Source organism: Branchiostoma floridae, chromosome 2, assembly GCF_000003815.2.
Source record: "Branchiostoma floridae strain S238N-H82 chromosome 2, Bfl_VNyyK, whole genome shotgun sequence".
In the NCBI taxonomy this organism is placed as follows: domain Eukaryota; kingdom Metazoa; phylum Chordata; class Leptocardii; order Amphioxiformes; family Branchiostomatidae; genus Branchiostoma; species Branchiostoma floridae.
Genome location: NC_049980.1, coordinates 27,161,879 through 27,188,282, shown reverse-complemented (window position 1 = coordinate 27,188,282; position 26,404 = coordinate 27,161,879). Strand labels below are relative to the sequence as shown.

The window sequence follows — 26,404 nt, the reverse complement described above, 5'->3', positions numbered from 1 at the left end:
AATCCTACGATCCCCGCATTTAACGTTTTGTTTGTCACTTTTTGTATTATATTAGGTCATTTTTTTTTTCTGGCCAGTTTTTTTTTATGTTGGTATAAAATGTCCCACTTTGGAAAGCTATATGCGAAAACAAATCTAGGTGCAATATTGTTTGATAAGGTGTCTAGCTATAATGTTATATTACACTGTACATAATATGAATAGTACTAGTACTTCAGAAAAAGTGAAAGCACAGTAAATAGAACGTTCCCTTGAGAATTAAAGAATCTGCCAGCGGGAAGCCGTGACGTGTCAAAATCTTGATGAATTGATGAAGAGGGCAAAGGTCAACTGGTTTCATTTACCGAAGTACACACGAGAAGGCAGAAGAACGCGGTGATTTGAGTATGTGATCCACCCACACAGCGTCTGGAGAGGAGGTACACACCGTGTGGGCGTGGGACGGTCGGCTCGCTGGTGGGAAAGTTTGAGAGGGGACTTCCGAATCAAACACGACTACCAGTCAGGGGAGATACATCGTGCTGAAAATCGCCGGAACTTTGGTGACAAAGACAAGAACAGATCCCTTACTTCAGCGAGGTGACAGATGGATGAAGAATCTATGCATATGAATGGTGTTGAGTAACCAACTTGTCAGTCCGTGATTTTTGCTTGGCCGAATTGTGAAGACGTCGAGAGTGGTGACCGCATATTGAGGTACAGAAATATGTTTTCTTTTTTATATGAGTTATTTGTTGTGTTTCATCAGATCATTAGTTCATTGTAATAGTCATGTTTGTCTTTATGGTGTCAAAGATAAATGAGTTCATCATTCGCTCCGATGCTTCTGGGTCAAGCGCTGCGTTGAGATTATTCATGTCAGCCTGTTGTTTTCACATGTCTGTTCTCTCTGATGTTTTTCACGTGCGTTGTTCTCTGTGACCAGTTCACCTTCAGACAGACCATTTTCCGTGGCTAAGATCATATTAGTTTTTTTTTTTTTAATCTGTGAGCTAAAGTAGCCTGGTAGTCAGGCTTCCACAGCTTCGGTCCCAACGATATAATAAGACCAATAAGGGCTTAGCAGACCTTTTGTGTGTGTGTGTGTGCCGTTTTCTGGTAGGACAGTATGATAATCAATTTGATCGCTAAACCGTTAAAGTTAAACCGTGTACAATTCAGCAAGGAGGTTGAATTCAGGAATTAAGTTATTAACACATTTAGACACATTTGATGTGATTATAAGTCTGGCATCTTGGCTCTCCAAGCATGAGGTCAATGACAGGCTAGCTCATCAATAGCCTCTGTTTTGTTTGTTTTTCTCAAATCAGATAATCCCGGCTATCGGGGAAGCCATGGCCTATAAGTCCTATAAAGAATAGAGTAGAGTGATCTAGAGTTGATCGTTTCGACCAGGCATATAACGTCCTTGGACCAGGTCGCAGCTTTTGAGTAGAGTATCGAGTAGAGCCAGGTTTCAGCCAATAGGAGGCGTAGGTTTTTGGCTCCAGTTTTCGTCGCTCAAACTCAAAGTTTCAGTTGATCGGTCTTTGTGGATGGTTCAGCGCACTTAGGCACTACAAATAAACAATATACACATGCAGGACATGCACATATACACAATGACATGCAGTGGATTTTTCATAAAGATAAAGTGTCGACAAATATTGTCCCATTCAGCCATTCAGGTTCAACTCTTTGGAGACTTGTTGAAATGTTCAGGTACACGGTACACACCCAATACACATTTTAAACAATGGGTTGTCTGTACATCATGGTCTACAAGATTGTTAGAATTCGAGGTTGGCTAGTCTGTTCATTGAAGTCAGACATGTGTACTGTGAATGTGTTTTGACCACAGACTGTGTTGTCTGCAGTGATTTATGACCACAGGAAAAACAAACACCATGCAAATCTGATTTCATTTAGCAGTGATCGGGGCCCTGGTTCACACGTGTTGTTGTCGACAGTCGAGCTGTTCCACAATTTTGGAAGTCAAAGTATTTACAGTCTACTCAGACTCGCAAGCGCCAAAGCCCCGTCATCAACTCGAAACGGCCTTCTGGAGGTATATTAACAGCGGTAAGTACGATATTAAACAGAATAGCGCTTGTAACAGGGGCCGGAGGGAAGTTATAGGGAAGTTGTTTTCTTGTGTTTCGTTGGCATGTTGGTCCGACTCTTGGAACCGAAGCGCTGACCTCATGCCCCCGGGGCATAGGGAAAGTTTCCTCGGGGGCATGTTGGCCCTGGAGCCGAATAGTTGGACCCGATTTGCAGATTTGGCTCATAGATTATCTTAATGAGTGTGATAGAGACCAGTTTGCACGCTAATCTTCTCTCGGAGAAAGAATCCTGGTAGTCCACCATACGCTTCCCGGAAGTGTTGACCGCCACCGAGGTTGGCTCACACCGTGGAATTTTCTACGGGGTGAGATTCATTGGCGCCTAGGTGGTTCTGTCAAATGTTATTGATGAGCACGGCTAGAAGAATTATAACGCTGTCAGAAAAAGGCCCTTTTCTACTGAGAGAGGTCTACCAGGCTTGGTATATGTGCAAGAGGAGCAGAAAAACAATACGAGCCTTTGGAAAGAAAGCAAAATATTATACTTTAGTGATCTTTAGTAGCTGTCTGGATGAGAACATTGTATAACGTTCTTGGCTAGATTATGCAGCTCCATCCAGCCAAGAACGTTAACAAATTAATGTACCTATGCAGCCATATTTTCTTACAAGCGAGCCGGTAAAGAATCCCGACTACTATTAAAACCTCCGCGACTCAACCTCTGCCTGAAGTATTCGCATCCTAGCTCGGGAAAGTGTGCATCGTTGGGGAGGCATATAACAGTTAAATGTGACAAATACAGGATACAGTAATTATCAATAACATTATTTTATATATACTTGCGTAGAGGACAGAAGAGACTCGGGAGCTATAATACGGCTGGATACCAGGCTAGGGACATGGTCTGGCGCACATCCTCTCATCATGATCCAACCTGTCGCGGAAATGATCACTAGTGTGAAAAGAATGATTATCAAAAGTACATGTGTGATGTAACCAGGGGATAAACCCATGTCCTTATCGGATGTCGCTGGAAGACTATCAGGGATAAATCATAAAGGATGGATACAGACGTGGCAGGCAGTGACAACGAAATTTTCTCTTTTCTTTTGTCCTGGACCCAGCTCTGTAATCCTCTGTCTCTCTCACTCTGTTCACCTCCTCTTTTCAACTGACAGTGACAGAATGATTACCAGTGGGGTCGCCAGGTCAGACAAACAATACCTAGGCACCGTGACCCAGGCGTGAAAAACTGGCGCTGTGTAAAGGTGTAGTCGCCTGGTACCCCCACTTCAGGTGCAAGGAGGTTTAATTATTTTTTAACCCCCTTGTTCGGGAGTGGGATACTAGAACACTAGTATAACCTTCTTGGTGTAACGTTTACCAGTCGTCCGTTTTGACTATTCTCTACCAGACGAGTTGAAAACGTTCTAGACTAGTAACGTTAGTAATCCAAGAGGACTTGGATACCTGAAAAAATGTCGCTTCGTAGCCCACCCCGTACTTATTTAGTTCACTATCATACTATAGAAAGATAGCTTGATGTCTTCTGATCATTTTAAGGTATGTTGTTCTATGGTCCAGGTGGGACATCATGGTTCAAGGGGTCTTTATGCAAATTTATGCAAATTATGCTGTTATGCCCAAAAGTTAAAAATCAGCATAACTTGAGTAATACTTGTGCAAATAACATAATACTTAGTGAAAGTCACAATCGGAAGTAGAGTTTTCATTTTCTGATCAATGCAAGAGCGTAGCTCGTTTCTATAGCAACCGTTGCTAAGGAAAAGATAATTCCATAGCAACGGGGAGGCCTATAGTTTTCTACTGCCAGTTAACGTATATTTAGGTCATCCATTGTAGCAGGTAGGGACACTGATCTTGCCTTGCAGATCAAATCAAGAAGGTCTAAATCCTGACTCAAAATGAAACTAAATTATGTAATGGTGTATCCGCGCTGCTCTCGTCGGTAGAATTTCCTGACTACTACTAGTAAAACTGTGTATAGTATCTCCGCGACCCAACCTCTGCTTGGAGAACCGCACCCGTCCCAGAGGCTAATCCCGAGGGACGTCCTTGGCTTGAGTCAATAACAGGGTCAAAATGGTTCGGTCACAAGGGGTATAGAACATATGGTTTTATCCAGCTAGCTGATGACCTGAGGTCGAATCAGGGTCCAACAATTCCGTTACGTGTCATTCGAACTTCATGGAAATCGGCCTTATTGATGAATTGCAAACCTAATTTGAATATCTTGCTGCCCAATCGCAGTTGCTTATTCTAGACTACTGGTACCAAATTTGGATATGGGCGGAACATGTGCATATATTAGGAAACAAAAAGGGAAAGTTGGTCCGACTAAGCCGAGAAGCCGCTACAGATCGGAGACAGAGCGGAGTAGGAAAGAGCGCAGGTGAGATGAAATTTCCAAGCAGTTTGGCAGCCCCGGGTTCTCGGTCCATGGATGCAAGAGAATTGCAAATGGGGTGCCATTGTAAAGTGTGATGAATCAGTTACAACGGAGATGTGATCAACTGTCGGGTTTCAAACCTTTTGTGTTCTACTAAGTCAGACTACGAGATTCAAAGTAGCCACAAATCCGTATTTCTGTGTTTAAGGATTCGACATGTGAGCACGGAGCATATCTTATTCTTTCAGGCTTAATGAACGATTGACTCTGGCAAGGACGTTATAACTTATATAGAAGGCCTTATGTACAAATCTCCGCTAGACATCTGACCTTCACTAACTGACAAAAATAGAAGTGAAAACAACTTACCAGAGGTGTAAGTCGGCCATGGACGAGTTTCACTGATTAAACGCTAAGCGCTATGGATAGAGACAACTTTCTTTGTGTGCATGCTGATCGTAGAGCCGGGGAGCTGGGCTTTTTAGGCCATGGAAACAGGACGCATTCTTTCTAAATCAATGGTTTTGCCAGGGAGAACTAGTGCTATACGCAGAGGCTAAACAAAGACTACTGTTCTAACGAACTACACTTACTGAGATGATCTTTATTCAATTATTTGACAACCAAGAGGAAACCATGTCATGCACCATGTACCTTAGGGCGCGATCACAGAGATCGAGCGATCGTCGTGCGATTTTGATGGCTTAGGATTTTCAAGCAGGCCGTGACAGAACCAACCACTGACATAGGTCCAAAACAGCATTTAGTGTACCAAGACAGTTGAACTTTGCAGGAGGCTTTACATTTTTGTCCTCAAATATGCCCGAAGTTAGCGATCGTACGGCGATCGCACGACCTATGTTACCACGCCCTAATACCCCCGTCACATGTAGCGAAAATCGATCGGACGACGAGTCTGCGAGCTCTAATTAATTACGAGAAGGCATGACCCTGATGCCGACGAAGAAATGTTCGACGAGTTCCCCCTTCCCGTCAGGGTCATGCCTCCTCGTAATTTAGAGCTCACAGACTCGTCGAAGGAGTTCTATTTGGATTACTGCAGTTTTTCCAGCGGTAAAGACTAGATTTATTGGGTAATATTTGTTTGTTTTTTCTCACAAATGAATTCATTTGTTCGGAGAAACCACGCTCACTCACCAACTATTTTCCTCAGTGCTTTTACTTGTATTCAGACAAGGTTGGACTGTAAATGTGGCATTTCAATGAATCGGGTCGTCCGACAGTAACACTGTCTGCAACAAAAGGCATCTTTACGTTAGCCATTTCTGGGCTTGTATTTCTGAGGAGCAACACATCGGGTCAGAGGCATTTTGTTTATCCTTTGATGTGGACATTTGTCTTGCACTGCTGTCATTTGCTAATCACTTTGCCCTGATATCATGTCGTAAACTAACAAGTGAAAACACATGTCTGATCCTTCAACACGTGACAGTAAAGCCACACTGACCTGGTCACCTGGTTTTACAGATGTCTTTCTATTCTGTAGACTCCCCAAATACTACTCACCAAGCATATGTATTGTTAACCACTGGCTTTCGTTTGACGTCTTACAACGTTTTTCTGGGGCTTTCTATTTTGAGAGGTTTTCTCTTTGTCCGCCAGGTAGCAAAAAGAAAGCCTGGCAAAAAAGTATATAAAGACACCCAAACAACAAGCCGGAGCCTAATCCCTGCTTGGAGAATACCAAAACTTTGATGCCAGATGTCAGTGATCGAGTGTACCCATTCAGTAATCGAGTAAATAATACACACCGGAGATAGCCTTTCCAGTATTTGTTCGCCGGTCGTTTCAGCTTTATTGACTTACGGCAACGAGTCATTGAGGGTTAATTACCGACTTCCTCCAACGCATCTAATCCGAACCATTTTCTCCGCCCATATGAAGGATAAAGCTATCATTTGGCTACTGACACAGCTTTAGTACTGTACATACCATCAGGGGAAGCTGCCCGCATCATCTGTTTCTAATGATACTGAGGCCTTCTTCTTCCGACTTTTGACTTTCTGACCCGTTTTATTGGCCTTTTATTTGACCTGCCCACTTTTCTGACAGCTGGTCCAGGCAGATTCACCCGGGCCTGGATTCACCGGTGGCATAAGATAGCACCGCTTAATCTGACTGGAGATTACGTTATACTAAGGATACGGTAACTTTAATACCTCTCCGCGGTCCACATATGCTTCTGTTATGTTCTAAGCCACAGTATCCTTGTAAACTATCGTGAGCTCCCCGCTACTAGTATCTCTACAGTGCTAAGAGTGTTCCCGCCCACCTAGTTCATCGGCACACGCCGGTTAGATTTTACGGAACTGTAGACAGGCCCATGCTTAGCAGAGGTTGATGGGGAACATGCCTATTAAACATAAGAAAGCTAACAGCTTTTGTACTGCAGCTGAACATCTCTTGTGCTCGGGAAGTGAGACTAGTTTGATCTAGTTTGTTCTGGAACCCTTTGTGTAAAATCTTGCAAAAGAACCAAATAAAGGAACAGGGATTTATTTCATCAGTACCTTCGCCAAGAAGGTTATATCTCGGGTGTGTTTGTCTGTGTGGCTGTCTGTCTGTCCACAGCATAACTCTAGAAGCCTTCAAAGTTATATGAATCTGAAGGTATTCGGTAGCTATATGTTGGTAGGGGTCGGAAAAACGAAGTTTGATAATGGGCCCCTAGCGGATTTCTAGCGTTACTGTGAAAGAGTGGAATGTTGATGAATATTAGTTATGCAAATGTAGACCTCATAATTAAAAAAAAATAGTATAATTCCATAGTGGTAAAGGTTAGAAATTTCATAGTAGTTTAAATCAATGTGTTTTATAACATTTGACGTCAAGTCTTTTTTCTGCTATAATTCAAAGATAACTGAAGGAAGGAAATACTAATTTACAATAAGATGTGTGTTTAATGATCTATGCAATAATCAATGAGAAAATTCTACACTAGGTCTTTGAAACTTGCCATGCTTGTAAGGTAGCCCATACGAAATATGCAAATAAGGGTCTAATTTGCATGGTTAATATGAAAACGCCACACCTTCCCAATGGTAAATAATGGGAATTTCATATGTGTTACATGCATCAGAAGGTAAACATTAGTCTCCAGGCAGACGTGTCAGCTGTATAAACCAAGAGAATAATTTGACCAAATAGGGACAAATAAGTTACTATGTGTTTTCTGTCAGGCTTTTGCAGCTAGACTTTTGTTCCCCTTTTATACAATTCGGCCAGGCGGGAGTCTGGCAGAGACTAGGTAAACATCACTATGCAGCGATTGTGTAAATATGGCCTAGGGTTCGGTTTAGGATTAGGGTCCACTGTCCATTGTACTTCTCGAAAAGTGCTAAGTACACTGAACCTGTATACACCGTGTACAGCGTCTTTTCTGTCACGACCAGTAGAAGTTGGTTGGAGATCACACCACCTACGCATGTAGTCTCCACTGGACCCAGGCGCTCAAACCGCCAAAATATTAGGACAACAATATTATTTGGACAACTTCGAATATTGCTAATATCCGCAGATGGGTCTGGTAGAGACTGCAACACATTTCTTTATATGCATATGTTACGGGTTCAGGTGAAAAGTGTCTTCTACTCATAATGTTGATTTAAAGTTGGGGAAAGTAAAGGGATATAAGTTATAGGCCTGACAAATCAATATGAATAAAAGTATATGTTAACAATGACATGCTCTGATTAAAACACTTGCCCTTAACAGTGACTTGAATTAAGCCCGTCTCAGTTTATTGATAAATAAAAATAACTAACATCATTGTTTTAACCCTCAGATGACTGAGATGCTGTGATCACCAAGACACACGGAGAAGATGCCCTCCAAAGGTGACGTCTACATGTTCAGGAGAAACTACACCCTCCCCAGAATCAAACGAAATGGCCTGGCCCTCACGCCACTGTACGCTCTATGTGCGAGCGTGTTCCCGGGTTTTACAACCACCGAGTTGTCCCAAAAGTTCATGTCTCTTGGGACTACGCTGTACAAGCCGAATGGCCAGGAAGTCAAGGAGATTAATTCCATTCGTGGCTTCAAAGGTCCCGGTCGCTGTTGTAAAGAAAGCATCTTGATTCCTATCACCGACCTGAACGAAAACTATTCACAGCTATGCAGAGAGTATCGCAAGGAGAGAAGAGCGTTACTCAATCCTGAAGAAGAGGCTGCGAAAGACGAGACCACGGGTAATGGTAGCATCTCTACAGGCAACTCAAATACGAATCCAACAACAGTGCCAGGGGAACAACAGGGAACACAAGAAGGTAAACCAAAGAGTAAACCAAAGAGCAGCTTGCGAAAGCTGCGTATAGACGACCTCTGGGTAGGCGATACAACACCTCGCATCCCGCTGACACAACAGCAGTCACCTGCGAACACGGCGCCGCTCCAAACTGGCAAAAGTGTTGCCGCAAGCAGTCACACAGCTGATAGTGCCAATAGTTCACCAATAGATGACTCAATAGTAGAACATCGCGATCTGCCCGCTGGTGTTGCCACAAACAAAAACACTGTCGACCAGGTCACGCACAAAGAGAATGTCAGAGAAAGGCGACCATCCAGTCAACACCCTGCACGCCACATCGGGAGCATCAGCCTCAGCACAGGGAAGAAGATAGACGTTGTGCGGAGGATCAGGATCTATGTTCGCGCCAGAAGCATCACTTCAGCCGTACCCGGATTCAATAGAGATACACTGAAGAAGCTGTGCTGTATCTTTGGCCTAGAATGGTTTATTGTGAACACAGCGGAGAATGCGGTAATGAAGTGCTTTGAAGAGATATCAAACAGGAAACCTCTTTGCCCGATGCTTGTGCGAACGAATAGTTTGTTGCCGTTGTTCTCACTGCTGGCATTCTTAGAAGAACATTTCAGCAAGGTAGAGTCAAAGCAGAGACCAACGATGATGAAAGCCATCGAGACGGCAAGGGCAGAATTGGCCAAGACGCCGGAATGGATTGGAGCGGTTGATATCAACGGCCACAGTGTTACCCGTGTAGTCCTGGACGGCAAAGTGTACTTCTCTGGACGTCAGGTTCTCTCAGCAGTTCCGAACACACAGCAGCCTGATCAGGAGACATCCTCTGAGTCTGACACCAACAGCGTGATGAGAATCGTCAGTGTCTTCACAACTGGGATAGAGTACGTCCTCGGGCCACCTGCCGTTCTGAAAGTTCTAGATGACACAACCAGTGCCCAACACGTTACGTCGAATGACTTCTGGGTTTTCAAGGTAGGAGACGAAAAACTGTTTCACACCGTTCTGAGACAGTTGGTAGACGGACGTCCTGCCACATGTCTTCCTGAAGCAGTTTCCGCGACGTCCAAAGACCAGAGCAACCGCGACGTCAGGGAAACGAAACGATATGCGGGGACCTTCTACTTGAAAACCCATAGTAAGAACTGCAAGAAGCAGATTCCCTGCGCACCTTTACGGTGCATAGTTCTTAACGAGAGGAGGTATTGCTTCCTGTCCGAGGTTCATCATCTGGTTCCACATAAGTCAAAGGAAGACATTTTGGAGGTATGTTTTGCACTTGGTCTACGTACTACGTCTACTCCTGAGAGGATTGAGGTTCCGGGCAGAGCCACACTGTTGAAGATCCTCCAGATTGTGATGGGTCTGCCCGGTGACCAATATCCAGCCTCAGTACAGGGGAGTGTAGATGGCGAAGGCAGCTCATGTTCAACTGAAGAATCTCCTGGTACACGCGTGCTTGAGTCACCGTCCGATCTGAATCCAGAAAAGCACTCGGTGTCTGGTCAGAGCCAACAACACTCGGATGAAGGGTTCGTCATAGACACGTGTTCATCACGGGACATCCCAGACACGGGTTCTGTGCCTCCCGGGACTGGTGTTCACGACATGTCACATCACATCTCAAATGGCACGTCGGAGACACCAGTAGGCGTAGACAGGGACGCCTGTGCGCCCATGGAGAGTGATGAGAGCGTCTACGACAAACCACATGACTTCGACCTGCCACATGAATCCACAAATGGTATGTCTTCAGAGACACCGGTAGGCGTAGAAGGAGACACGTGTGAACCCACGGAAGAGGATGGGAGTACCTACGGCATGCCATATGACTCCACAAATGGTACGTCGGAGACACCAGTAGGCGTAGAAGGAGACACGTGTGAACCCACGGAGGAGGATGGGAGTACCTACGGCATGCCATATGACTCCACAAATGGTACGTCGGAGACACCAGTAGGCGTAGAAGGAGACCATTGTGAGCCCTCGGAGGAGAATGGGAGTGCCTACGGCATGCCATATGACTCCACAAATGGTATGTCGGTGACACCAGTAGGCGTAGACGGAGACACATGTGAGCCCATGGAGACTGATGGGAGTGTCTATGCTGACGTCATGCCAAGTGACTCCTTAAATGGCGCGTCGCAGACATCAGTAGGTGTAGGCGGAGGCACTTGCGAGCCCATGGAAAGTGATGGGATTGCCTACGACATGCCACATGACCCCACAAATGGTACGTCAGAGACACCGGCAGGCTTAGACGGAGACACTTGTGAGCTCATAGAGAAGGATGGGAGTGTCTACGACAAACGAAATGACTACGACATGCCACACGAGTCCACAAATGGTATGTCAGAGACAACGGAAGGCGTAGACAGAGACGCCTGTGGGCCCACGGAGAGCGATAGGAGCGTCAACAACATGCCACATTACTCCACAAACGGCACGTCGGAGACACCAGTAGGCGTAGGTGGAGACACTTGTGAGCCCATGGAGAGTGATGGGAGTGCAACTTTAACCATTTCAAATGCCATTTGCAATGTAAAGAAGGAGATGTCTGACTACCCGTCACCATATAGTAACATGCATCAAGCAGAGGACAACTCGTGGTCTGAAAGCATTCGAAAGACACCAGAAGACATCTTAGAGGAACCCCCTCGTAAGAGACATTGTACCTCTCTTGGTTATGATCCCGATGCTGAAGAGAGAATCACAATGTCTATAGCTAATGATGTGTCTACAGAAATAACGAGTCCGAGTCCCGTGGAAGGTCCACCAACCCCTCACCCTAGTCAAGCTACAGTCAGACAAGCACGATCGGATAGTTTTGCAGGAGCAAATAACACTGAAGAGGCAAAGATTGATAATGCCAACAGTGCGAACACAAATGGTGGTATGGCTTGGGAAAACTCCATTCGTATTTCTAGTTGCTGGAGTTCTGCCTCTGAAGAGCGCTCAGAAACACCCCGTCGACGACAACCGTCGCACTCCGTAGTGTCTGAAAGAGATCAGTTGAAGAGTGAACTTAGATGGGAGACTGTGGGGGAAGGTGCTCCGATTCCAGTCGTAGAGAGGGGAGGATCGCGCTTCGTCCTTAGTTTGGACATGGCGTCTCTGCTTCGAGGCGTGGACGCGTTCGAGCTCATGGACGCTCTCGAACAGTTGGAGCTTAGCATCGTCCCCTGCAGTCCGGAGGTTGGCGCATGTTTCTCTAAAGCCGGGAAGACGATGGAGCAGTGTAAAAGGATGGTTAAGCTTAACATGACACTGCGAGCTACTGTGAAGCTGCTCCACATGATCGTCAAAGAGAAAAGGCAGCAACTTCAGCAAGATAACATGACTGCCGTTAGTGACCAACATTCAGAGAAGACGCAGACTCCAGCGGATAAGCCTGAAGAAGAGTGTGCGACCACGTCGACAACGGAACGCCCGTATTCAAGAGCTTCCACCGTCTCAGTGAAAAGTGAAACTTCGTTGCAGAGCAACCCTTGTGCGTTAGCTGAAGAAAACAGCCAAACGGAGCCACCAAATACTGCAGAGGTATCTGATAAGCCAGGGAAAGGAAAAGGAAATGCCGAAAATGCGTCTCCTCTGTTTAGTTTACTAACTGGGCGGCGAAATATACCAAAGGAAATGCGTAACAGTGTAGCTTCACCTAATGTGTCCGAACTTCCACAAAGCCATGCCCAAAACACACAGTCTGCGAGCATACATCGTTTGCCAACTTCGAGCGTGCAAGGTTTGACGACGGGACAGCAAAGGTTGCCATGGGACATAAGGGACGGTGACAGGTGCAATTGTAGAAGGTGTAACAGTGCAAATGTGCCCGAAATGTGCAACAACACAATCTCGTCAAATGCGGCTGAAACTCGACAAAGCCATGTCGGAAATGCACATTCCATGCTTGGTCTACCAACGAAACAGCAGCACAGGCCATCAGGAAGCTCACCAAATATGCCCAGACCCCAACAAGGCCATGCTAGGGGTCCAGCTACACCGCTAGTACCAACGAGCCACTACTCTCCACCTTTACCAAGAGGAGACACCATATCAGCGGCTAGTCCGTTTGACCAGCGCGACATGTCTCCTCCAAATGGGGCACAACCACAAGGGAGATCACACGTCAATAACTTCCAACGCGCACAAGCAGTGTACACATCACCTAGTAGTCAGCAGCAACACGTGATGCGATCCAGAAGCTCCACAGAAAGGGCAGGTGGACCTGTTGGGTCTCTCAGCCAGCTCGCTGCAGTGGCTAACCGTGAGTTCTCCCCACCCCATCCCCATGCACTGCCCAGCTACAGCCTCCATGTCGACCATTCTGCCTTTATGCCATATACACGAACGCAGCCTAGAGATGTGGCCCCAACTCATCATTACCAGAACCAACCGGTTCCCGGGCCCAGACATCAGGTCGAGATCAGCTACTCAGTGTCTGCCCATGGGCATGGCCCTGGACTCACTCCTCCCACCCCCACTCACCATCAGCTGTGGGCCAGACATCTTACTCCTCCGTCACCGAGAGATGGTCCCCCGCCGTACTCTGTACACCAGCATCACAACGTGCCATCGGCGGCCCGTCAGAAAGGCACCGACAGTCAACAACCACGGCATCGTCGGCCGTGAGACCATGGTTCTGCCAGCTGTGTTGTAGCGATGTCTAGTCAGAGATACGATAGCGTTAGATACGGCAAATGGAAATAGAATAATCAGAAATCTGGTCGTCACGACTTTATCGCGTAATTGGACGTAACGTTTGTCGTGTTAGAATGTTGACATCTTCTGAGGTTTTCAAAGCAAAGACTCATATCAATTCCTACGTCAATATTTCTTGGTTAGGGCCAGAACCTGCAAGTTGTTGCTTGCACGACTTAAAGACAGTGTATTTATCCAAGCCTTAAAGGGCTTCAACATTCCAGCAGGTCTCATGATCTGATATAAGATTCACGTACATCAATACGTCACTTAGAAAAATGATTTTTGTCTATGTTATAGTGGCATTTTATGATAGTGGATGCAGGTAGTTGTTAGGATCCTCTATCTTTTTCAATGCTTTATTGTTAGGTACATTTCCCTTTGTTTTCGTTCAACGTTTTACACTTTTACACTTTCATGTATTAACCTAACTGATGAGTATCTCACGTTATTTCTATACATTATCAATCCTAACTTTCTATATATTGTCATGGTTAAATGAAAAGCAACTGTATTTCATATTTCGTGATGCATTTCTTGAACACACACCATTCATGATAAATGAAAGTCATAACATTTATCATTGCGTAGATTAGGCAAAATGGTAATGACCTTTACCTAGTCTAACACAGCACATGACAGCTTTATGACTTTTGCTTTGTTACACAGCAACTAGCAATATAAATACAGATGCTTTTCATTGTGTTGGCCTGTAGATCAGGTACGCATCCAGACAACAATTTAGTGTTATGGCTTTTTATTGTACGGCCTAGGACCCCAACATGTACAAAAGTTGGTTTTATCTCTTTTAAACCTCTTTTAAGCCCCTTTTAGCTACAGGGCTGAGTAGAGTAGAGTAGAGTAGTTTTAGTTCATATAACTTTTGAATTTATCTCACAACATCGAGTACATGTATATTGAATAGTACATTTTTCTGTCAAAATACTGGACACGTTCTATCACGAACGGAGACACCAAGGAGGTTTAAAAAAACTCATCGGAGGCACACAGAAACAGGGATCCATGACTTTAAAACGAGCAGAACTGGGATGGCATTGCTTTTTATCATTGACTAACGTTAACCCTTCGTTATCATATCATCTGTTCTCGTAGATTTCACTGCTACAATGTTGTTAGTCACTGTTGTGCATTAAATATTTGTTTTTGTTCCTGAAATAAGACTGTTACTTGCCCAACTCTTTTTGTCTCCATTGTCTTAATTGTTGTTCCCGATCTCAAACGAGTAAGTGCAATCTCCAGGCAGATGTTTTCTGGCTTCCCCGTTGTTCCTTAAGGTAGTGTGTCAAAATTATCAGAAAAAGTTTATGATCATCCCTGCAAACATATGCTTCTACTAGATTATTAGTGTAAAATACTTAACTCTTCGATCAGAGGTTGATATGGAAGTCTCCTAGGCATGTCCACCATTTCCTTACCGCGCTTATTGGGCCATGTGCTGGAGGAAAACGGGGCACCTGGTGTGACCATCTATTGTGGCGGTGGTCCTTTATCCCTACCCCCGGACTGGCATTCCTGTACTGCCGTTGTTAGCTGGACCATTGTCTGTCCCGACTGCGTCTTGCTGTGATGTGACCATCCATCATGTCATCCTCGGTCATAGACACCAATTGTCCGAACTAGTCCCGCTGTGGCCATCTGGTGTAACCTATTAAAGTGGTCTACATCGTCCCGACTACGTCCCGCTGTGGCCATCTGGTGTAACCTATTAAAGTGGTCTATCGTCCCGGCGTGGCCATCTAGTGTAACCTATTAGAAATAAGGTGGTCTATTGTCCCGACTACTTGCCGGTGTGGCCATCTGTTGTAACCTATTAAAACCGGTGGTCTACCGTCTCGAATACGTCCCGCTGTGGCCATCTGGTGTCACCTATTATTAAGGTGGTCTATTTTCCTGAGTACGTCCCGTTGTGGCCATCTTGTGTAACCTATTTTAAGGTGGTCTATCGCCCCGACTACGTCTCGTTGTGGCCATCTGGTGTAAGCTATTGTCCCGACTACGTCCTGGTGTTACCATCTGGTGTTGCCTACCAAGGTGGTCTATTGTCCCGACTACGTCCCGGTGTGGCCATCTGTTATAATCCATCTATAAGGCCAAAGGTGGTCCATTCTTTGTCCTGACTACGTCCCGGCGTGGCCATCTGCTATAACCAATACGGTGGTCCTCCACTTCTATACTGTTGGGACCTTTGGCAGGGTACATGTGGTAACTTGAAGAAAGGGTTTCTGGTCGTGCATTTGCAATGATATAACTTTGCCGTTAATTAAAGCGTTCCTATCATTTACAATGCCCACCAAACTGGCTAACATTGCTAGTTGTTCCGTATTGAACGGCATTCCATTTTACGTGTTCATCGCTTTCCGAATCCCGGCATTGCCACCGCTGTACACCTCGTCTGGAAAAGGTAACAATCTCTTCAACTTCAACACAAACGCCTTCCTGTACCCACATCCGGGTACTCCGGCCAGACAGTCCCATACGCCTCTTGAGGGGGTACAGCGCTGGGTCGTCACCCTCCCCACAAAGAAGATGTCTCCGTCGTAGACGACGTGATCGAAACGGTTTTTCGTGTAGCCTCCGCCCATTGGCCGCATCATTGTATACCACTCTCCTGTGTTACGAAAGAGAAGAGTTTTATTACTAGTAGTATAAGATTGTGAAGCATATGCATTTTTCATGGGACGTCATCGTTGTGTCAGCCACCATGTTGGTGTCTCCATTTGCATTTCAGTAGATCATAGCTCATGCGTTTTCGGACATTTAAGGATCTTCTGACCCGACCACAGGATGGCTGCTAGATTTCTTTATCTAAAAAAGGGAAAGCCATCCATTGGAATGCAAATAGGGACACCAACATGGCGGTCATCGCCTGCCTGTTCCATTGATAAGAAAAGTCAATGAAATTGGAGAGCGTTTTCATTGATAACATCTCAGTACATCTACAAGATTGGTATAATAGCACCTTGTGATGATAATATAGAGACTAAGTAATACCTTTCCAAAATTTTCCGTAATGCACTTACGTATGAAGTAGCAAAACATTTAATTACGGCTGTTAGTTTTTTCTTTCAAATCCATTTCGTTCTCCAGTATTTCTAAGCGATATACGTACTGGCTTGCTCATTGCACTTTGTGTTGGGCATGTCGACAGAAAACGAATGAACATACATATGAAAAGACAAGCTTTTCGAGGGTTCATCGCTGATAATACGAAAGAAACAAGGAGAGAGTGCTTCTTTCGAAATTGTGTTTCCCGTTCTTGTTCTTTAACTAAGGGTGCCTAAGTATACAATTTTACTTAATACAGTGTAATTTCATTTGCATACTGAAATGTACCAAATACAGTGAAGTTATATTTGTACACTTAGAATCTTATTTGTATGCAATTTTAACTCAAGGTTATTTTTACTCGAACGTACGTATACCCGTATGCTCGTGCGCTGAATTTGGTACAAATTGATAATCTTACTAATGAAATGGCACTGCATTCAAGAAAACTCCTAGGTGTACTTATAACTATGATATGTTTCTAAGCATTAAAAAAAGCAATCAACAGCAAACAACATCAAAGGACCTACCGCTGGTGATGTTGTAACTCTTGATAGCATGGCTGCCGATGACCATGACAAAGTCTGCAAAGGACACCATGTCGCTGTCGCACTGCAGTCTGTAGGGGATCTTCCCCAGATCCGTCCACTCGTCCTGTCCCGTGCAGTACTTCAGTAGCCTGTCGGGGCTCATGAAGCGAGCCGCGCTCTCCGCGACATAGACGTCCCCCATGCAAGCTGCAGCAGCCTCGGGCTTTACGGGCCTCGGAAGGGGTGCCACGAAGGTCCAAGTGTCGTCCTTGGGATCGTACCTTTCTACAGTGAACAGATCCACTTCGGCCTTCCCACCAATGGCGTAAAGGTGTGTATCGGTAGCTGCCAGTGTAAACCCGGCTCTCGCTTGTTGTAAAGGTTTGATCTCGTGCCATTGGCGCGTCATGGGATCGAACCGAAACCCAGAGCCGACGGCCTGTCCAGTGGCACTACCAGTGGACCCGCCGGCATCTACATACCCTCCCACTATGTACAAGTTGTTGTCCAGTACGGCAGCTCCGTATGAAGACTTTGGTACCCTGGAATCAACTGTTTTATATGGCCTGAAAACATCCTCTTTGTCGTCATGGTAATAAAGATTACGCGTTTTTCTTGGTGTATCTGCGCTTGCCTCGTCGTACTCAACAATGGCGCAAATGTAACTTTTGATGCTCTTCCTAAGTTCTCGCACCCGTGTCTGCTGCTCTTCTCTAAGCCTTTCATATTGTCCTTTCCTAAAGATATCGAAGTAATTATCTACCAAGAAACTGTAGGCAGCCTCTTCTAGGTCGTTAATGCAGTATAACTCCGCAATGTTCAGCACATCGACACAGGCGTGAGCGTCTAGATGTGACTTAACGTAATCTACGGCTTTCTGTACCTGTAGAAAATTTGCCGTAGCTATGAAGTCCTCAATGTCTGTGTCTCTTAAAGAGAGCTGTGATGTTTGGAGAAGGTTGACGAGAGCGCGAACACTTGCAGACGACAACCCGTGAAGTTCGACGACGTTTTGACAGTTTTCCCTCATCCCAGAGGAGAACATGGCCCGGAAGTAGTTGCTTGACTTCACAAGGATGTCTCTGTCCACCGGGATTCTCTTTTCCTCAACTAGCAGGAAGAAGTCCACGTTGTCTGTAGGTTTGACGCTTTCTTCTTGTGAGTCCATCTAGGATAATATCATAATACCGTCAAATATTAATGATTGTCTCTAATGCTGTGTCCATCCCCACCCTTGCGGAGTCCTGATAAGCATTTCGATTGCATTTAAATTAAAGTTCAAGATAAATATAATTACGCAGGGATATCCCTTGTAAGCCTGTGCCATATTGTGAACTCTAACACCAAAAGAACACATCAGAAACAAGTCTCCATAATTACACCATTTTCCGCTCACATTCGACCACTTTTGAACCGGGCCAGCGAAAAAAACATGCACACATACAAACACACAAACAAACACACAAACAAACAAAACAATACCTTCATGAAGACACAAAGGCTAAACACCGCCACATTCGGTATTTCGTTACTCCTGGAGCCAACTCCTGACCTTACTCATTATCCCATGCGATGCCTTGAGCATGAGATGTTACACTAGTACATGCCGGTATTCATCATGGGAACATGTAATTATATATGAGATTCAATAATTGGAGACTGCTTGGAGAGTAGATCATATGATCTCACGACGTGTTGCGATACTGGTAACTATCGTGGAGCATGTGGAGTGAAGCTATCTCTCGACAAGATAACGTTATCTAGTGGGTCGCCTCCTCAAGACTATTAAACTACACATAATCACATGACATTGTGCAGGCGGTCAGAAGTCCCCCAGTCAATCCATGCAGTGATCTTAAATGTTGAGCCACACTAGTAATCAACCCCTCAACATTTGCTAACAATCGTACTTACAGTTTCAGAGCGGCGTGTCGGTTGTTTCTAAAACCAAGGACTGGCCGATTTGTTCCCTAAATCTCGCTGTGATATTCACTAGATGACCTCGCAGTGCTGCGTCATAAACCGGCAGCCATGATCGTACGTCATCGCCAGTCTGGAGCTGTACCCAAATATAGCGCACGGCTGGCAGGGTCGGCATACGTCGGGCGTTAGAATATAGCACTCTCTGTTGAGTGACGCAACCTATTCTGTTGCATGTTATACTGTCCTAGCAGTTTCGTCGTTTGTTCTTCCAACGAAGTGTACAATATCACTATTATCAAAATGAGATTAAGCATAAATCTGTTTTGTTGCAATAGAAAAAGTGACGTAACCAGACCCACCAAACCCAGGTCCCCTGGATGTTGAAATCCTGCAGAATTGTGACCGTATTTGTTGGAGAACTTAGACAAAGAGATGGAATCATGATCAGTAGACGTTGAAAGGTTTATTTCGAGAGAATGTTATACGCTATCTACATCCTGGCCAATCAACGTTCATTGGGCCAGGACGGGGGCCGATATCGACTCCCAACCACCTTTAACCATCTACTCACGTGACACGTCCGGTAGGTCAGGTGACAAACATAACCGTCCTGCAGGTTTGCGACCCAAGGCCTTAACATGGATCATGTCTGAATCTTATGCTAATTAGAGGTTTATCACCAGATAATTACCTATCTGAATATCGAACCACCTTGCCCTTAGGACCCACAGACACTGCTCTATTGTCCTAGCTTCTCGGCATACACCTACCTACCTAGTCCATTGACCTGGGGGGGGGGGGGGGGTCCTCCAGTCTCAATATCAAGTCGTTTCACCCATTTAAAGACTAGATAAGTTACTGTAGGATCCTATTCTCTCCAAGATACGAATAGACGGGATTCTGCCTTTTAGAAATATCAAACCAAACAGCCTTAGGCCATCGGTGGCTTTGATTAATAGAGAAAGTTTTATATGCCACATTCTGTCCATCGTGTTAATGACCGATTGCATACGCTACATTGGTCTCCTAGTGTCAGAGAATCACGTATCAGAATATTGCATCACCTTGCCCTTATGACACGCAGACACTGTTCTATTGTCTTTGGTTCTGCTCCGACTCGGAAGACACACCCGTTTGAAATATCAAGCGGGCAGCAAGGCGCCCACAGAGCATCCAAACGCCGCTACAAGACATACGAAGAGACGGAGGTAGCTGAAACGGAGACTTCCCTTCTTCAGATCTTCCGCTGTAGACATGCACACCATGCGTGTCAGGTGAGACTATAAGGCTTCTAGTGATAACAGCCAGTTGTTCTTTCCTCTCTGTTGCAATCCTGCTCTGGTTAGGGCTAACTTAGGACCAGGTCAAATTCGTCGTACGATCGTCATACTCGTCAAACTGAGGATATTACTGAGATAGTCGTGCAAACTCAGCTGTCAGCTCTAGGGCCGTCATTGATCATTGTCGGTAGTCAGTTCTATCAAAGCTTCTTAAAATTTCTACATTAAAATCGTGCCATAGCCGACAATGAATGTGACCGCGCCGTTCCCTTACCCCGGTTTAAAGACTTAACCACAGCAACTGAACGCAGAAAAGTTCCAGTAAAAGACACGGGGACAGTGAAATTGAAGTTAAGTGTATGCATCCCTACAGCTTTGGAAGCGTATATCAAGAGGATAGCATCTACATGTACCACCCTTCATAAACCTAACGATAATATGTACATATTGTATTCATACGCTCAATACGTTTGATAAAAGATACCACTTGTGATACTGTTTGCTTTGATACTACTGTAGTTTTCAAACTGAGTATGATTTATTGACATAATATCAATGCCACATTTGTTGACGAATCAACGCTCATGGAAAACTGCCACTCTTTCCTTTTCTAAACAAAACTTGAGAGATTGTTAAAAATACTCATGATCAATACTTCATTTAATTTGGTCTGTCACCAGATCGTACGTTAAGACCAGAGTTTAGTCAATTCTAAGCGCAGGTAGTCTGTGGGCGTGTTGCAAGGGTACCTGTTGACTAGTGTTGAGGTGGCCCCAGGCGTGCCTTCATTGTCTTCTCAAAAGCCCATGAAGCTCACGAAAAGGGTCAGAGTTGGTTGGGCATGCCTGAGGGCGGTCTACATGTTTTGAATGAGCTACCAATATGTAATAATCTACAAGCAGATGTGTGGGATCCCCATGTAGGATTCGACCTCATTCAATGTCAATCCATAAACTCCGCGTGTACCAGTGAGGTTCTTGTCTAGATCATGCTCAATAAATACATTGTTCAGACGTGTCTTGCTTCTGTATCATGAGCATGTGCAGTTAAACCATGGATCGCCTCATAGTGTTCACACATACAGTGTTAATAAAATCAGTAAAAAGTGCTCAACGCATCCAGGAAAAATTGCACGGATATCTTGTAGATGTATTTGTGACTATACAGCCAAGTGGCATGAAAAAATGAGACGTAAAAGAACAAGAAGAAATGGCTCCTTCCTTGAGGCTTCGCCATAAAACACACACGTTCATTTTCTTTCAGTGTATTGGCAGTCCTACTGGCCACAGTTGCCATGGTTACTGGGCATGGCCCAACTGAAGAACAGCTTCAGGAAGCAGTTGCCATGGCAACCAAGGAATTTGGGAAAGGCCACTGTGTCCGCAAGGATAACAACGTCGTTTGTGAGGAAGGTGAGTTTGTGTCATATGTGCAGTATTAACTACTCTGAACCAACCATTCAGCATCTTAAGCGTCTACTTTGCGGAGAAGAACTACATTGGTGCCAACTCTACACTGTACCACAAAAACTGTTTTCTTACCCATGGCCAATTGCAAAACTTTTGCAGATTTTTTAAAAAGTTGTGTAACTCTAGTGCACATAACTATGTTATGATGCGATTTTCATCTATCTTATTCATTGCCTTCGACAAGACTACATACCTTATTGAAATCTATCATGAGTTAACTATAATACCAGTGGACGTAACTGCCTTCTTTGATTTTCATCTGTAGAACCCAAACACATTAAGGTGGGTTCCGTGTCTCGCACCAAGAGTCAACGTCACTTCGCAACCATGCACCGTTCCACGCCGGGGACAATCAAGCTCAGCCAGTCAGCTGCCATCTTGGAGAAGGTGGCCAAGAACCTCATGAACAGGTGACATAACGTTACACACTTAACTTCTCAACAACCGCATACTGTCATGTCAGGCCCACCGTAACAATAACAATAACAATAACATAACAATAACGTTAGTCAACGACCCTGGCGTATGGGCCTGCGCGCATGCGATCTTAATCTCAAACGGTAGATCCTACCAATGCCAATACACACTCCTAGGTCGGCTAAACTCCTTTGCCAGCTTTTGATACTACCTTATGCCACCGTAGGAGACTACTGCGATCCGTCTTTCTCGTTATGTTAATGTTGGCTAGCCGTCAGCCAATCAAATACTTTTCCTTCTCTCGCTGGAAGGAAAGTTACCGGCCAATCATGTCGCCGCTAAAGGTCAGAAGGTAACGTGATTGGTTGGCTGTTTGGCAAGGGGCGAGCCTGTCGACAAGAGGACGTGCAAGCATAGAATCATGAAACATTATATTGTTCTTTTCGACATTCTTTCTAAAGAAGGCAGTTATACGTGCCATGCATACATGCATCTTGAGGGCACACCTGGACAAATGACGCATATTTGGTATTCCATAGTATATTTTTTTCTGGCTACGGCAACACATCACAAAGCGAGCGCAAGTTTGATAGACACGAATGGCTCAGATTTCAGATTTGTCATTGAAGGACTCGGATGCATTTATTAATATGGCCAGCAGGTTGCCGAGCGGTGTGCCTATGAAGCTGGTGGCATGGGTGACGACGCAGGTATCATCGTTTGATTGATTTGAATAAAACTATTCTTTACAGCCCTGACCACTTCACCCTGGAGCAGCTGGGCCAAGTTGTGTCCCGTACCATAACAGGGCAGTGTGCACGTGACGAGACCGTCAAAAGCTGCCAGCCACGTCAGATAGACGGCAAAGAATTTCGGTCGGCAAACGGCTGTCGTAACAACCTGGACAACCCCCTGTGAGGAAGCCCTGAGCAATGCCTGAAAAGACTGCTCCCACCGCAATACGGAGATGGTATGTGGCTGATAAATGCAACTGCGTTGACTTCTCTTATCTTCCAGCCATCCGTGCTGTCACATTGTATGTGTTTCGTACATGCCCTTATGTCTGAAGAATAAGGTTATGCTGTTGCTACACTTTTTCATGCCATACATTTCGAGTTAAGCTTTGGAACAACTTCATAGACCTATATCCACAAGGCAAAGGGTTAGTTGCCCCTCAACTCCGAGCTTTGTCTTTCACTGTCTAAACGTCGTCTCATGTCAGTTGCACCGTTTGAACATGTATGTAATTCTCGTTGGGTTAGCCATGGCCTGCCGTCAGCCAATCAGATAATCTCCCCTGCTGCTGATGGTAATATGTCACAAGCCAATCACGTTGCAGCACACAGTGAAGAGGCAACGTGATTGGCTGTCGAAGTCTGCAATGCCTGATGCCTTCTTGTCTCTTGTGTCTCTGCAGATAATGCGCCACGCACTACCGGTCGGGACGGCACCCCCCTGCCCAACGCCCGCCATGTCAGTCTGGTCATGCAGGAAGATCTGCGGAAATCTAATCATGAAACCAGCCACATGTTGATGCAGTTTGGGCAGTTCATGTCACACGAAATCACGCTGACGCCCGACGCAGGTCAGTAGTGACTTTTCGTTAAGTTTGCTCTGCTCTGCAAACTTTGCTCGTCTTCACTGTGACCGTCGACAATACTAGTAGTTTATGCGCAATTTTACTTGTCTTTGACTTTGACTTTATTCGAATTACAAGAGAGACAATACAATGTGGACACTAGGCAGCTAATTTGCTATGGATGATGGATTATCATTTTTTTTCTACACTTAAATTCCACAGAAAGTTTCGGCAACTGTTCTTGTGACTCTGAGGATTCAAAATGTTTCAACGTTCCCGTTCCTGAGAATGACCCCGATTTCCGTGGAAGGTCCTGTTTAGAGTTCCCCCGCTCTGCCTCATGTCCGAACGAAGGGTGCCGCATGGGTCCCCGTCAGCAGTTCGACCAGGTCACCGCCTTCGTGGACGCCTCCAACGTCTACGGCCACTCGGAGGAGGACACGGCTGCCCTCAGACAAGGTAGGTGACAATCTCCAAGCAGATCCTACGGTAGCAGGATAGTGATAGTGAGTGGATCACAGATAGTGAGTGAAGCCGGCCTAGGAGCGTGTATGCTCCGGTAGCCAAACACACTCCTTGGCCGACTTCACTCCACTGGAAGATTTTGATACTACCTTAAGCTACCGCTCAAATAAGTCGCCGGAAATACACTTCCCTCTCTCGTTAGGGTTCCTACTGAAGTCCAGACCAAACCCTAACCCCGAGAAGAAGGAACTCCTACCGGAGGCCATGACAGAAGAATTTGAGTGTGCTGGGTTCACTGGGCCCGACGGCGAGAAGTGCTCACATGCAGGAGACATCCGAGTGAACCAGCAGCCAGCGCTCACCTCCCTACACACCGTCTTCATGCGAGAACACAACCGGATCGCCAGGAAGCTCCACGAACTCAACCCGAAGTGGGACGACGATCGGGTGTTCTTCGAGGCCAGAAAGATCGTGGGCGCGCTGTTGCAGAAGATAGCGTACGGCGAGTATCTTCCTTTGGTTCTGGGACCCGTCTTCATGACCAAGTTTAACCTGACCCTCACTCAGGATGGGTTCTTCTCTGGCTACGACCCGACCGTGAACCCTGGCATCTATAACGTGTTCGCCACGGCAGCCTACCGGTTCGGCCATAGTATGGTTCAGAATGAATTCGACCGCTTCACTCCGAAATTTCTTCCAAACAGCCAGTGTCCGATCAAGCTGGCCTTTAGCTTCTTGAACCCATCGTACGTTTTGGACGACGCCCAAGGCGGCCCGGACTCCATCCTACGGGGACTGACCGCTCAGCCCCGTCAGGACTTCGACCGGTTCATGGTCTCGGGCCTGACGAAGTTCCTGTTTGCGGAACCTCCCGGATCAGATGGCGGCTTTGACCTGGCGACCGTGAACATCCAGCGGGGAAGAGACCACGGACTGCCCGGCTACAACGCCTGGAGGGAGAAGTGCAGGCTCCCTTGGGCACGGAGGTTCGTCGACCTTGCATCGCAGATCCCTGACGTAACCACCCGAGAAAAGCTGCAGACCCTTTACAGGTGATGATCAACATAACCTTAGAACTATAATTCTATTCATTCACAGTCGTAGATGCTGAATCTCATAGGAATTGCTAACTAGAAGTGACATGACGTCTTTAAAGCTCTACAAGCGCCGCCACATTCGTCTTAGGTTGAACTTGTGGTACGGTTTTGATGTCTAATTTTGCAGACTGACTAAACCAACCCCCGCCAATGATATAAGCCGAAATTTTCCGTAACGAGAAAGCTGAATAATTATAACATATGCACGATCATCTTAAGAATACCTTTGATTTACGACAGTATGACAGTATAACTATCGAACGATGTCGATGAATGTGGTGGGGTTCTAAACGAAAGGCTGTAAGATGAACGCGATCCATTTCATTTCTCTAACAACTTGCAGCCACGTGGACGACATCGACCTGTTTGTCGGAGGTCTTGCCGAGGAGTCCGTGCCTGGTGGTATAGTGGGTCCGACATTCGCCTGTCTGATTGGCATGCAGTTCCAGGACATCCGCAAGGGGGACCGCTTCTGGTTCGAGAACCCCGAGCAGTTTACGGAAGGTTAGTGAGAGCTACGCTCATCAGCAGATATAGGGAAGTGAGCGACAAGATAGCTTCAAAAGATAGAATGAAAATGGATTTCAAATTGTCAACTTCGAGCACTCAGTAAAGTGAATATGGGTATACTATGGTCATGATGAATAGCTCTTGGGCTCTAGCTTCTGTCTTATTTGGCCAATTTGTACTATTTTTCCAGCGACCCGTGGAGCCAGGTAGAGTTTATTTGGGCTCTTGAAGAGTGGGAGACTAGCATTAAGTTCGTAGCAGCAAAGAAACTGCAAAGACCTACTTTGTATGATTTGTTACTAGTGGTCATCGTGACTTTCTGCCACTTATTTCTTCAGACCAACTTGCCGAGGTCCAGAAGCACAGCCTGGCCCGCATCTTGTGCGACAACACAGACGGCACGACCAAGATGCAGCCGGACGTCTTCAGGCAGACCACACAGCCTGGGAACGAGAGGGTGGCGTGCAAGTCTCTGCCCCAGATGGACCTGACCAAATGGCAGGGGTAGCAAGTTGTGACGTAAAAGGGCAGCAAGGAAAACATAACGATTTGGTCCCGGCAAGATCTGCTTGGACATTAACGAGATGTCTGCACGTAGTACCTGGTTTAATAGTCTTTTTTCAACAACAAGCTCAA

General features: G+C 45.6%; 3 protein-coding genes across 8 annotated transcripts in view; 2 read left to right on the top strand and 1 right to left on the bottom strand.

The window, feature by feature from the left end:
• Positions 1 to 19,454, bottom strand: part of LOC118406008 (kelch-like protein 42) — a 266,342-nt gene extending 246,888 nt beyond the window's left edge. The window contains exons 1-4 of one of the 3 annotated variants that reach the window (XR_004829974.1): positions 18,943 to 19,454; positions 17,029 to 18,196; positions 15,156 to 16,061; positions 14,173 to 15,098 (exon numbers count right to left, since the gene is read on the bottom strand). Coding sequence is in view for 1 of the 3 variants with exons in the window: in XM_035805867.1 (XP_035661760.1) it covers positions 15,793 to 16,061; positions 17,029 to 18,196 (1,437 nt within the window). In the remaining 2 variants the exon portion in view is untranslated. Of the gene's footprint in view, positions 1 to 14,172; positions 16,062 to 17,028; positions 18,197 to 18,942 lie in introns of those variants that run through there. The other 2 variants (XR_004829975.1, XM_035805867.1) reach the window with 2 other exon arrangements.
• On the top strand, positions 306 to 14,609 carry LOC118405914. Of its 4 annotated transcripts, none has more exons than XM_035805780.1 (3): positions 306 to 696; positions 1,912 to 2,061; positions 8,261 to 14,609. In XM_035805780.1, exon 3 carries the CDS (start codon positions 8,300 to 8,302, stop codon positions 13,361 to 13,363), a length of 5,064 nt encoding a protein of 1,687 aa, XP_035661673.1. In that variant the 5' UTR covers positions 306 to 696; positions 1,912 to 2,061; positions 8,261 to 8,299; the 3' UTR covers positions 13,364 to 14,609. The 4 variants fall into 4 exon arrangements, with proteins under 4 accessions (XP_035661673.1, XP_035661665.1, XP_035661680.1 ...); XM_035805772.1 differs by having other exon boundaries at positions 1,909 to 2,061; XM_035805787.1 differs by lacking the exon at positions 1,912 to 2,061 and having other exon boundaries at positions 307 to 696; positions 8,261 to 10,505; positions 10,698 to 14,609.
• A 339-nt stretch (positions 19,455 to 19,793) lies between the features above and the next one.
• On the top strand, positions 19,794 to 26,396 carry LOC118409251 (peroxidasin homolog). Its single transcript, XM_035810128.1, has 9 exons — positions 19,794 to 20,225; positions 21,495 to 21,643; positions 21,966 to 22,110; positions 22,870 to 23,087; positions 23,535 to 23,702; positions 23,919 to 24,155; positions 24,364 to 25,213; positions 25,602 to 25,762; positions 26,107 to 26,396. Exons 5-9 carry the CDS (start codon positions 23,603 to 23,605, stop codon positions 26,274 to 26,276), a joined length of 1,518 nt encoding a protein of 505 aa, XP_035666021.1. The 5' UTR covers positions 19,794 to 20,225; positions 21,495 to 21,643; positions 21,966 to 22,110; positions 22,870 to 23,087; positions 23,535 to 23,602; the 3' UTR covers positions 26,277 to 26,396.
• Positions 26,397 to 26,404: the final 8 nt, after the last annotated feature.